General features: G+C 38.1%; 1 protein-coding gene across 1 annotated transcript in view; it reads left to right on the top strand.

Moving 5' to 3' along the window:
- ELOVL4 (ELOVL fatty acid elongase 4) overlaps nucleotides 1-9,710 on the top strand; it is a 32,075-nt gene extending 22,365 nt beyond the window's left edge. The window contains exons 4-6 of the mRNA XM_075145369.1: nucleotides 5,533-5,704; nucleotides 7,941-8,068; nucleotides 8,584-9,710. Of these exons, the coding sequence (XP_075001470.1) occupies nucleotides 5,533-5,704; nucleotides 7,941-8,068; nucleotides 8,584-8,859 (576 nt within the window). The 3' untranslated portion in view covers nucleotides 8,860-9,710. The remainder of the gene's footprint in view (nucleotides 1-5,532; nucleotides 5,705-7,940; nucleotides 8,069-8,583) is intronic.
- Nucleotides 9,711-13,006: the final 3,296 nt, after the last annotated feature.

The raw sequence follows: 13,006 nt of genomic DNA, 5'->3' as shown, positions 1-13,006 counted from the left end.
ATGATATTAAGGACTGGTATGGCATATATTGAAGGAATTTTTATAATAGCTAAGTACAAAAGGTAATGACTTTTAGTATGCAAAAATTCTGTTTCATAGCCTCACTTTTAAGTGCACTTGTTTGTGGAAGGCTGTGCGGGGGTTAGACTTGCTGAAAAGAATTATCTTCTGTTTTGGTCATTACGACAAACAAAGCATTATTATACAATGAAATAAAGGCAAAATGACCTGCACAATGTATTTATTGCATATGATATGTCCAGAAAAGAAAGGTTGCTCTAGCAATATCTACTCTTTGGATTTCCTGACTCTTTCAGTTTTTTTGCAAACTTTTGGATTTGCATAAACTTTATTTCTAAAGTTTTAAGTTGTAACATGTTCAGTTTGCAACTGAGAGAGTTGAGGAAGCAGGGAAAATTGAGTTCTCTCAAATTGTTGCAGGAACTGTATAGTATGTTATCAGTCAAGACCCTTATCGTGATCATTATCCGGTAGTTCTTTTGGATGAATTCTCAGTTTAGGTAAATAAGTTGCAAGTAGAAAACGACGCTTTCCACAAGTGTACTTTGTCTAACTAAAGAGTCTAGGACACGTTTCTGGCCTGCTTTACAGTACAATGCTCTGCATTTAGAAGGTACGTTGTTGGGTTTTGACACTCATAGGACAAAAAAAAAAACCCAAACCTCCTCAAGATTCCTTTCACCATCATTTTTCTTAATATAAACCTGCAAAAGCAATTTTCAAATGTAAGTAAATATGAGCTTCTGTTTGCAGATTTGAGTTTAGAATCGATAAATCTCTTTTTTAATAGATCTCGGTACTAAATGTCTAGTATCTCTTGGCGCCGGGTTTTCTCTGAAGAGGAAAGCTGCACTGCAACAGTAGGATTAATTACAAATGCAGTAACTTTATTTGTAAGAGAATGAGTACATGAGTCCTGTATTAGTCAAATAAAGGAGACTGGGACTAACTCAAATGGAAACAGCACTGAGCCCAGAATGCATTATGGAACATGCTCTGGAAAGCAACAGCTTCATACATGACTTTATTGTGGGGCTTAAAAAGCTGGAACAAATATTGAGAAATGTGAAACTAATTGCATGTAGCAGTCTAAATGGGAACTTAGAAGTCCTGGTATGACCTCTGTTGCTACCTTTTTGCGAATGTGCCACTACGATGTTGCCATGTAGTGGCCCCTTTTGACCAGAGCTCCTGCTCAAAATGAAGGGTCAAGAAACCATCCTTTGTTCCTCAAGGGAGTACAGAGAGCTGGTAAATGGTTCAAAAAAAAAAAAAAAAAAGCTTGGCTATCCTCGGGGTCAGAGAGCGTCTTTCCTCTCCTCTCCAACCCACATCGTGTCTAAAGACAGTAAGCCAATGGTGATTTCAAGGGAACAGCGTGAGGGCATGTGGTGACACTTCCCCTGTATAGTCTAGCAACTCCAGCGATTTGCAGCTCACAGACCTCTTAAGTCGGACATAGCCTCTTTGTTTTGCCAGTTTTTAAGGGGATATTCTTCCATGAATTTGTATGTTTTCTTCAGCTTTATCCAGCTTCTGGCTTTCACTGACAATTAATACTGTAATTAGTCTACACATAGTATGAAGAAGTTGATCCTCCTACGTACTGTTTTGAATTTACCTACACCTGTTAATCTCATCCAGGCTCTCTTGGCTGTTGTTCTACAAGAGGCAATGGACGACTGGAACAAGCAGGGGTGGAAATTAGATTCCACAGTTGCAGAAATAAACTCCTTTCTAAAGGCCTTATCTTCTGGGTGTAGTAGATAGCCACCTTACTGACTGCTGGCAGGAAGTTGAGGAGCGTGTTTTGTAATTTATTATTACAAAATGTTCATAGTAGAGAAGAAAGAAAAGGGGGAAGAAATCTCCAAGAAGGGATTTTGAAGGAGCTGCAGCTGCATCTTGGAAGAACTTTTTTGGTTATAGCTGAGGAGTCAAAACAATAAATGCAAAAGGCTGAGGTGTTAAATCCATACTTTGTAGTATTCCTTTGGAAGCTCCAGTATTTGGAGTGAACAATTTCCTAATACTGTCTAACTTCAGGCATGTTAGTGTCTGTGAGTAGTCACTTTCCTCTTCTGCTTACATTTGTGTGTCCTTGTTTCCCAGGTCAAGGTTCATCTATTTATTAGCATTTCTGGAGAGCTGAGAATTAGGAATCTGGGGCTATGTGAATTAGTTAGCTCCTAGTTTTAAGTGTGCTGATTGTAATCATAAAGCTGAGCTGTGGTTGTCTTCTGTATTGTAATTGTAATCTGCATTGTTTGTATTTATGTCTAGACCTTGAGTAGTTTCCTCTTATGAAATAAATATAATAATAATTTACTTTAAACTTACGTAAAAAGGGAGCCTAACTTAACAAAATAGACTTCATGGTCCTGTAAACAAATATTCTAAACTGAAGCAGGGAAAAGAGTTCTCTTTAAAAGCCGCTTTAATTTTTCATGTTACTGTTACCTTCTAAGAAATACCTGTCCCTTCAAACCCCTTAGCGGATAACTGTCTCCAACCTGAAACGTGGAAGGAGAGTGCAGGAATGGAGTCCCAGGTTAAAACAGCCCTCCATTCAAAAACGCTGCAGCAGGCAGAGGTCATGGGATTGGACCTCTTGTTGACCCCCTTAATCCTAGGCTGTAATGTAATCTTTCTGTGCCATCTGGTGTTTTAACTGACTTAGACTGGCACATATGAAAATTGCCAGAAAAGGTATGGTTGTGACTAGTATTACTCATTTTAGGAATATGCCTTTTCAATGCATATTTTCTTTTAAACTCAATCTTTCTTTCATACTGTGTCCAAAGAAAGGCTGCAGGTTAGGTCCTAACTTCTGATGCTTTGCAAAAGAAGTTTAATAGTAGCCATCTGCTCCTGACATACCTTACGCATCGGTGTATTGTCCTGCTTTATTTCTGCCCTCTGTCACTGATTGCATGCACGGCTGCGGGCAAATGACTTAACATCTGTTTCATTTTTTCTGCATCTATAAGCTGATGATCAAAACATCTGTATAAGTCATTGGGAGCACTGAAATAGATCATCAGTACACAAAACCTATCAGGTTTGAGAATAAATGGTAATAAGATTTTATGATAGGAAGAGAGCAAAAGAGCTGTCAGGCAAAAAAATCTACAGGAACACAAAAATCAACAGGTATAATCCTGCAAAGAAATGGAGGCTATTTTTGTTCTTAAGTGATGGGAAGCATTTTGATCAAAAGTTCAGCCGATCTTGATCCGTGGGTTGTAATTGCTTTCTGTGCAAGGCAGGTGGAATTCAAAAGAAGAGGAATGAGGTGTGTAAATGACTTATCTAGGAGCATAGAGTGAACCTGTGGCATCTTGGGCATAAAACATAAGGTTTTTTGTTGGTTTTTTCTCCACTTACATTTTGCTCTATGTCATACAGTAAATTGGCTATTTGGCTTATTGTTCCACTGATTCTTTAACAAAATGCACATCAACTTTGCAGTTTGCTTGTAACTGACCTATTGATTCTTTAAAAGTTTCTCGGACGGAAGGACCTCCAAAGAGCTTGAGTATTGTAGTGCTGGCTTGTCGTTTTATAGATACAGTCCAAAGTGTTTATTGTTAACTCATGAGATGAAAAGATGCTTATCTTAATTTATTTAAGAGATGCTGCTTTAGCAAAGATCTGTAAAAGATGCTGGACTGTTATGCTAATCCATGGGTGTGAGACAAAGCCTTGATGTGGGTGTTATTAAACACCTGGCTACCTGTCCCAGAGGCAGAACTGTACTGGATATTGAGCAACATAGATATCTATACATTGATGGTTCTTGCAGCTTGCCTGTGAGTCTGGGAACTCCAAGATCTGTGGGAGTCACTTTTCTCTCATTAAGCCTCTGTCCAGCTTCAACAGATATTATATCTTTTTATGTAAAATTGACAAAATCTGCCTCCTCTTCCTGAGACCTGAAGTAAGCTAAATCATGTCCAGAGAGTGAGAAGGGTATGCATTAATGGATACATAGAAGTCTGCAGTTTGGCAACAGTAAGTTGTGCAGTCCCTTTGGGAAACTGCAGAGTCTGCAATGCAGATCTGCCTCACTCTTCTGCTCCCGTGCTGCTTTTTTGCTTCTGCTGTAATCTCTCCTAAATTGTTCACCAGTCCAATGATGGCTGTGACAAGCTTACTCTGAGAAGAGATGCGTTCCTTTCCCACTGGTTTGGAGAGGCGGAGGAAAACACCATGCAAGGCTGTAGCATTGCTCTGTACTGCTCGTTGTCCTAATTCCCCTTTCTCTCACTTGCTTAACAGTATGTCTGTATTTGGGAACGGAAGCTACTGCTGTCTTAACTTTTTCTCTTCTGTCTCCCCTGGGGACTGAGGGGGTGGTGGGGTTATTTCACACCATGTTAAGGTAAGAAAGTCTGATTTGCCATCAGATGAGTCCTGAAAAACCAGGTGAACTTCTTACAAATAGGTGTGTAGTGACATTGCCTGCTTTCCTTGCTGGTGGTGCCATCTCCAACGTTTTGGTTCCCCCCCCCCCCTTCATTCTGTATTGTGAGTCACCATCTGGGATATGTTCTGGTCCCACCCTTGCATAACGAGCTAGATGACTTACAGTGCCAGGAACTAGACTTGTTGCTATGCTTTGGGATCTGGAAGCGAGTCCCCACCACCTCCATACCCCCATATCATAGTATTAGCAAATTGCTGTGCAGAGCTTCTGGGCTTTACCTGGTACAACAATATCCTGATTTCAGCAGGAAGCCATGTTTATGTTGCATCTTGGGAAGATTCACTGTGATGGGTGGATTAGAAAAAGAATTTTGGGTGTGTAGCACTGCCCTGTTGGGCAGATGGGTTCTATCTCTACAGCTTGTGTGGCTCCTGTGGTCTCATTTCTTCTCTTTCCTGAATGGCACAGAGCCACTGGGGGAATACTGCTTTCCAGAGGGGCTTCCTGAGCAGACCAGAAGAAGCTGAGGGGAATATTGCTCTAAGGGATGCAAAATCTGTACCGCACCTAGCTTGTAAGAGTGATTTGCTATCTTCCCACCTATATGCCTGTGGTACTGAAAGAATTTCATATAAGGTTTCAACCTTTGCAACTTCATTTTATCATAATGTTTCTGCCTCGTTGTTCTGACCACATCAAAGTGTTGCCTCATTAGTACAGGAAGCCCTGTGGTAGTCTTCTCTCATGAAGCTTAGGATAGAGAATGAGGACACAAACTCCCTGTGTTTAACTGGTAACTGTTCAGAGATGGCAAAGCTTTTAATTATGTTAGCTCTTTTTTAAGGTTGTGACTTGTGAGCAGTAGACTTGGAATAATACTTCCATATCCAGAATAGATGAATGGAGTATTGGTTTTGTTGTTATTCTCATACCGTCAGATGTTTTATGACTCCACCTCAACACTTACCAGGATTTGGGGAAGGAAGAGGTATCCTTCTTTTGCAGCAGATAGGTAGAGAGAACTTTATTCCATTCGGCTTGGAATCACTAAAATGTCTGTGTTGTCTTTTCTTTCATTTCAGATAGCTGCTGCTTTATGGTGGTATTATGTCTCTAAAGGAATTGAATATTTGGATACAGTATTCTTCATCCTGAGGAAGAAATTTAACCAAATTAGTTTCCTTCATGTCTATCACCATTTTACCATGTTCACCTTGTGGTGGATTGGTATTAAGTGGGTTGCAGGTGGACAAGGTGAGCTCCCTTCCTTCCATACCCTTTTCACTGGACACAAGAGAGAATTCTTATTGTTTGGTAGCAATGGAGAAAAGTTTTCATAGACTTAACATTATAGTATACAAGTGTGTAATATACAGTGTTTAAATAGCACTGAAGCAGTGCAGTAGCTTTAACGCATACAGTCTTCCTCTGTGGGAAACCTGGGGGAGGAAAAGATAACAGGGCAATAATCTAATGAATTGCAAAACTTTTTTTTTTCCTCATGGGCATCAATTGGAAGCCTGAAGTTCTGTCTTCAAAATTATCCTTGTTCTGTATGAAATAGAAAGATGAAGGTGTTTTGCCTAACTTTTAATTTTTGCAGATACAGAGAACTGCAAAATCTAATTACGGGCCACAATCTGTGTGCAAACGTAATGAAGTTAATGGAGACGTTATTTTGGCCTTGTATCTGAGTTTGGGGGTTGCCTTCTTTTTTTAGAGAGAGGCATGTATAAAATTCTGAAACCTTCCCGTGAAGGTGAGCCAATAAATCAGTCGATTAACTTTTAAAACCTATTCATAATGACACAAGTCTGTAATTCATTATCAGCCTTTTTTTTTTCCTTGCTTCCTTTCTAAAGCCCCCATCAAAGAATTTTATTCCATTGTACTTGCCCCATCCTCCCTTGCCTGCATTGTACCCTTGTTCCTGTTGTTTTGCCTTGTCTCTCTCAAATTATAAGCTCTACAGAGCTGAGGGTTCAGGGAAAATACCCTGTTTTGTTTGTAATGTGCTTTGTAGGCTTAAGACACTGAAAATAACATACTGTAAACACTACACCAAACTAATATTTTGGGGTTTTTTTTGTCAAACCACACTAATACTTAATGCATGGGGGGGTTTATGCTCTTATTTACTATAGATATCTTGTAGTGAGTGGTTACTTATATTCAAAAGAAGAAATATTTAAAATGAGTATCTGTGACTATCCTTGAATTTCTCCCAAGTAATCTGCAGGATGCAGGTACTCAACCAGACACTTCTGATCTTTATTGGCTACTGCACCATAAAATAACTTTATTGGAGACTGGATGCTTACTTGTAGTCTTACTTAGAAATTCCCTGGATATCTCAAAATGCCCTCCCTCTTCTTGGCTTTTCAGACTTTTCATGCTAAATATCAGTAGTCTTCAATACAACAGTTGCAACTATTTCCAAATTTATTTCAAGTTTTGGTGTTCTTGCACTGCCTCTTAGTGTCTAGCCCCTGCAAAAGGAAGAGCAATAGTTGCTCTTCTGCATTTATTAGTGCTACTGCATAAATGTGGATAGATCTATGTTCTTCTGTTTTCTAGTTGATAGCACATTGCTTACATAGACAGATCTATTATAAACGAGACCCTATTATAACTAACTGAGTCTAGACCACATGGGCATCTGAGCTGTTTGATGTCAGCAGCTATTGTCTGTATTGCCCTAATCTTACACATTAGAGCCTTACTGAGCCTCTCTGGCAGTGTAAGACTACCTTAACAAGATATAATTTGTTTCTGTTAAATGGCTGCTAATCTTGACAGAGCAAAGAGATCTTAATGCAAATGAGAACTGTCATCTTCGTTTCCAGCATGGATCATTCTGGAAAAAGTTACACTATACATTTATGTATTTAAGAATGCTGGATATTTTAAGTCATAAATAAGGAAACTAAAGATGAGCAATTTAGACAAACTCACTTGGCAATGCCCTTAGATGTCTTATAACCACAAGTGAAGTTTTGCTTTGCATGATTTTTTGGCCTATTTAATCAGACTTCCATATAAGTTTCTTGACTTCTTCCTGAGAAGTGAATCTTGTGCATTTAAATACAGTTTAAAAGATTTAAGTTCAGAACCTAATACTTTATACTTCACATTGTCAAATACAGCTTTTAATAATCCTTTAGCAAAACAATTGCAGTTATACTACAATAACTAATGTGGAATCCGTGTGATTTATCTCTGTTCAACAAAAATCTTATGAAAAGCTTTTGCATAAGTAGTTCCATGAAAGATGTGACATACTACTTGCTTGAACAGCTATTTATGTCAGCACATGTTGGCAGTCAGGTGCATACTATACTATTGAATATTTCAAAGATGGAATCCTGGCATGTCCTGTGCTTTATAATTTTTACTATCACATGAATAAGACTAGAAAAGACTTCTCTCTTTTTTTTTTTTTTTTTTTGGTCAAAATTACATGACAATCTTCCCTTCTGTTTCTGGACAGCTTTTTTTGGAGCTCAGATGAATGCATTTATTCATGTCATTATGTACATGTATTACGGATTAGCTGCCTGTGGCCCTAAATTTCAGAAATACCTGTGGTGGAAACGATATTTGACTATATTGCAATTGGTAAGTAAAATTCCGCTGTATCTCAGAAGGTACTGCCTCTGAGTGGATTTGGATTTGCATTTGCAGAGCTTTGGAACAGATGTTGCTTCTTGCAGAAGTTCTTAGCTGTCTGATACTCACAGCTGAAGTTAGAATACTTCCTGGAGATGGAAGTGTTTATTTCATTTCTCAAAAAAAAATATGCAGCATAGATAAGAGTTGTGTGAGTAAAGTCTAATACTACTTACTGGTTGTTTCAACTGAATTGCAAAAACCTGTTCAAAAGGTAGAGAAAATCCAGATCTCTTAATGTCTTCTCATTTTCCTATTTCTGAAAACTGGTGCCAGGTACTGCAATAAATTTGATATCCCTGGTCAAGCATATGTGTGCATGCATGATGTGACAGCCAAATCCAGCTTCCCTACTGCCTCCCAATTTAGCAGTTTTCATAACTTAATCGATCGGTATACATTGGTGCAGTCAGACCTACAGAATATATCCAGACCTTCTTGATTCTGTATTTTCTGTCTTTCAGGTGCAGTTCCATGTGACTATTGGCCACACAGCCTTGTCTATTTATATTGATTGTCCTTTCCCTAAATGGATGCACTGGGGTGTAATTTTCTATGCTGTCACCTTCATTTTCCTGTTTGGTAACTTCTACTATCGGACATATAAGCTGCCCAAGGAACCTGTAAAGAATGGCAAAATAGCAAATGGTGCTGTTGCAAATGGAGTAAGCAAACCAGAAAATAATGCAGTGGTGGAAAATGGAAAAAAGCAGAAAAAGGGAAAAGCAAAAGGAGAATAACTTGATCCAGGCCTTAACCATTGTTGGCAGTGAGGAACCTCCAGTTTGGTTTATAAAAGGAAGAAAAAAACACTATCTGTACCAATTAACCTTAGGTTACTGAAGAGCTAGAACACAGATATTTTCATTATTTATGAAGATTGTTTTAAGAACAACACTAAAGTTGAATTTCTATTGTAATTATGTAATTATCATGCATATGGTCTCTGTGTAAACTTGTAGACTGCTGGTGTTGGTGAATGTAAGGAAGAATTGCAGTTGATTCCATGTTTAGCACTCCAAAAGTTAATACTACCATTGATACAGGCAGTTTTGTTGGCACCCACATTTCTTTGGGGGAGGGAGGGGAAGGAAGTAGCATTTGGATACTTGTGTTTTCTTTCCAGAAAATTATTAAATTTCAAATTATGACGTATTATCTTATCAGAATGCGCAACTTTTCTTGTCCTCCTTGGAGAGTATCTTCAGACACATTATGTGCTGTCAGAACAGTGTTTGACTTTTCAGACATTACTTGATTTAATTGTCTGTTACAGTTTGTTTTGTTTTTTTTTTTCTTGTATGGAAATATACCTACCTCTTCATCTGCTGAAAAGAGTATTGAGCATTAAATAACTGGTTTCTGAAATATGGACTCCTCTAATATAAATATCCGTTAACACTAATTCAGGAGAAAATATGATTTCCTGTGGGAGTAAAAGGGATTTTTGGCGGTATTTTTTGGTGAAGTCATCAATAACCTTTTTCAAAGTAAACTTAAATTTTGGAGTGGTACTTTTAGTATAGCTAAGTGAAGAAAACATTTTAAGAATGTATAAATATGAAACAATACATTGTTTGAAGGAAGCAGTAAAAGTAGGTCTGCTGCTTGTTGTCTGTGACTTGCATTGAACCTGTGATGCTGACTGATACTGAAAATGGTAAGATAAGATTATGGTGGAGAGAAAACAACGATATGTAATTCCATTTAGAAATGCCGTGTGTATGGGTAGTCATGCTAACTACAAGACAGTCACTTTATTGGGAGAGAGAATTCGGTTAAAAAGTACTAAATACAGCAAACATAAAATGTTGAAAATGCTGCTACTGCTTGATACCCATCAAAACTCTATTTGTTTAGACACTTGCAGACAAAGTATTGCTAGTAATCAGGCCACCATTTTAATGTGAATGTCAGAGATGGGCTTCTGAAACTCTATTCCCAAAATATTCTCGGCTCTTTTCAACCTAATTGACAAAGTGATTCTGCTAATCAGTTTTTAGTCAAAACTGCTAAAGTAAGTAGAAGCCTTCTAGACAGCTTTTCCTCTTGCGTGATACATTAATGGACTTCTTACTGCTCCTTTTGTGAAGAAAATATGGAAAGAGTTATTCTCCTTCCAAATAATGTGATTACTAAGAGACATGTTTTGAGCTGCTCAGCATGCAAGGAGTATAAGACAGGGGTGGAATTAGAAAGCATATCCTGAACTCCCATGTTCCTTGCTCATCACTGCAAGAGCTGCGTTGTTGCTGTCTAAATGCATTCCTCCCAGCTCTGGTCAAAACCATATTCGTAGTTAGTGACAAACCTGCATCCAGCAAGTGACACCATTGTTGCAGGAAAAGTACACAGAGCTGTAGGTGTAGCTGTGTGACATGTTTAATAGTTTTTGCATCTTGATTATCCATTTGTCTGTTTATAATATGCAAACAGGTCACGTCTTCTGTGTCTCAGGTTTGTCTCTTGTCTATGTACTAAAAACTGTCTAAACCCAAAAAATAGGTCCTAGGAAAAAAAGGGTTGGACATAGTCTGCTGTATTCAGAAATAATTCCTAATGCTGGAGTTGATTCAGCTGCAAGGTAGTTCATTCATAATCTCCACCACGGTGGATTTTATAGCAGAATATAGGATTGTGAAAGAATGTCTCTGCTGACCTGTAATGCATGTGACCATTAAGTTTCCTATCTGCTGTGTCTTGTGATTCTTCCAGCCTTTGTACTGATGCTTTTTGCATTTGCATAACTATGTATTTATGTATTGTGGCATGGGGAAGAGGGATAGTGGTCTACCCTTCCTTCTTGAACAAATGCCACTACCCTTAACCAAGCCAAAATGCTGGCTGGCTGGGTAACTTTGGGACGGCTAAAGGAGCAAATAACTACAAAGCAAACTAGCAGATTTACAACACACCTGCTACTCCAAGGTAATGGCTGGTGTGAATACACTTACCCTACTGTAAATTCAAGGTAGCTTACCCCACTTTGATTAAAGGGTAGCTTCTTTCTATTTGCTATGGGATGTGGGCAGCTAACTTCTAAACCTGTATCATTCCTTGTATTGTGTTAAATTGGTTGTTTGCTCTGTCTTTCTTTCAGTAAGCCAGACCAGATAAACTGATACTCCTAATGTGATCTAGCTCTGAAAGAGCATACTGAGAAGTATTCCAGCACAGGTTCAATTATGTCTTTGCTACACTTTGTAAAGTAAGAATTATGTCTTGCATGTTGGCAAATATTTAAATAACTGAAAGTCAAATCTTCTCTCCCCTCATCATGCATGGAAGCTGCTTAAAGTTGATAACAACTTGAACCTTATTGGCAGAACTTGAGTAGAATCCTACCCTCAAACTCCGGAGCACTTGGTAACTTTTAAGAAAAAATGAAACAACGCATTGTGAGAATGCATGCATACATACGCATCGTGTTGTCAGGCCCTGCAGGTAAAAACAGTTTGAGAGATTGACATTTCATGGGGAAAAAAAAAATCAGTTATTAAATTGCTGGAACACTGCTGGTTTGAGTCCATCTTTTGCAATATGGTTTTCCTAGGTCTATTTTTGATGTGTTTGATTGTTCATGTGACTTGAGTCCCAGTATGATCTTGAATATAATGGCCTTATTAAATGTGCATTTTTGTAGGCGTGGTCTTGAGTGCAATACTTCTGTTTCTGCCTATGCAGCCAGATTCACAGAATACAAGGCTGAACTTGCACAGCTTTTTCTTTTTCAAAATTTGAAGCAATGATGCACATGTGAGATACTGCCAGATTCATTAAAGTCATCATTGAGTCCAAGGCACCTCAGGATTTTGCCACGAAAGTATTAGAATATGTGTATAAATGTCTGTTTTCTATACACAGAACTGAAATTTAAATTCTAAAATCTACTTTGCATGGTGTTTTTTTAATTTTTTTTTCCTAAATGCTTTCAGTTTATTTAAAAGTGAAATTCAAACCATTTGGAACTTTTCGGTTTTTTGCCAATGAAAGATGCATTTTTGCTAACAGTTCTGAAGCCCTTGGACCAGAGTCTCATAATTATTTGATGCCATATAACTGATACCATTTCATTTAGCCTCATCTCTAGCAGTGACAGTTGTTGGATTCTTTTAGCACTTTGTCAGTGTAAAATAAATACAAATTATCTATATATGTGTGTGTATATATATGTGTACACATACATAGTGTGTGTGTGTATATATATATATATGGGTTCTTAGCAGGTTCTTTCAATATGTGAAGTAAATTATATTTCTTTAATGTGAAGTTGGCAGGAGCTAATAGAACAGTTCCTACAGCTCGAGCAGTAAAATGAAGCAGTTTTCATTGATCCATAGATCCAATGTCAGTCTTGCAGACATAAATAGCATTTGTCAGTCATTTTAGACATAGGATGGCAGACCAGCCAGAGCCATTTCTCCCAGTGTAATAAGTATTTTGAGGCATCAGTTGTAGATTCTGAGGGGAGGGACCTCAATTTGGAGGAGCTGAGGAATTATGCTGTTTTATAGTAGGGATCGTTTTAGGAAACAGTATGAGTAATTTGCTCCAGGTAAGTCTTTTGAAGTCATTGCAGTCAAATTCTCTGTTTAACAGAACACTTTTTTAATAAATAAATAAATGTTTCTCTGTAGGTTCAAAAGCATGGCCTATTTGATTATATGACCATTAACTACTTTCAGCTCCAGATCAGGAGAAAAAGATGAAGGCAAAATAAAAATGCTGCACATTTTTTTTCAGGTTAACCTTAGGGCACGTTTCTTCAGAGTAAGCGCTTGACCTCCATGTGCTGGGGAGGCAGATAAGAAAGGAGTAAATGGCTATTGTGCTGAAAGGTCTCACTCCTAAATAGCTTATAAGCACACTTGCTCTGTCTTAAAAAAT

This window comes from Calonectris borealis, chromosome 3 (assembly GCF_964195595.1).
Source record: "Calonectris borealis chromosome 3, bCalBor7.hap1.2, whole genome shotgun sequence".
Taxonomy (NCBI): domain Eukaryota; kingdom Metazoa; phylum Chordata; class Aves; order Procellariiformes; family Procellariidae; genus Calonectris; species Calonectris borealis.
This window is presented reverse-complemented; position numbering and strand designations above follow the sequence as displayed.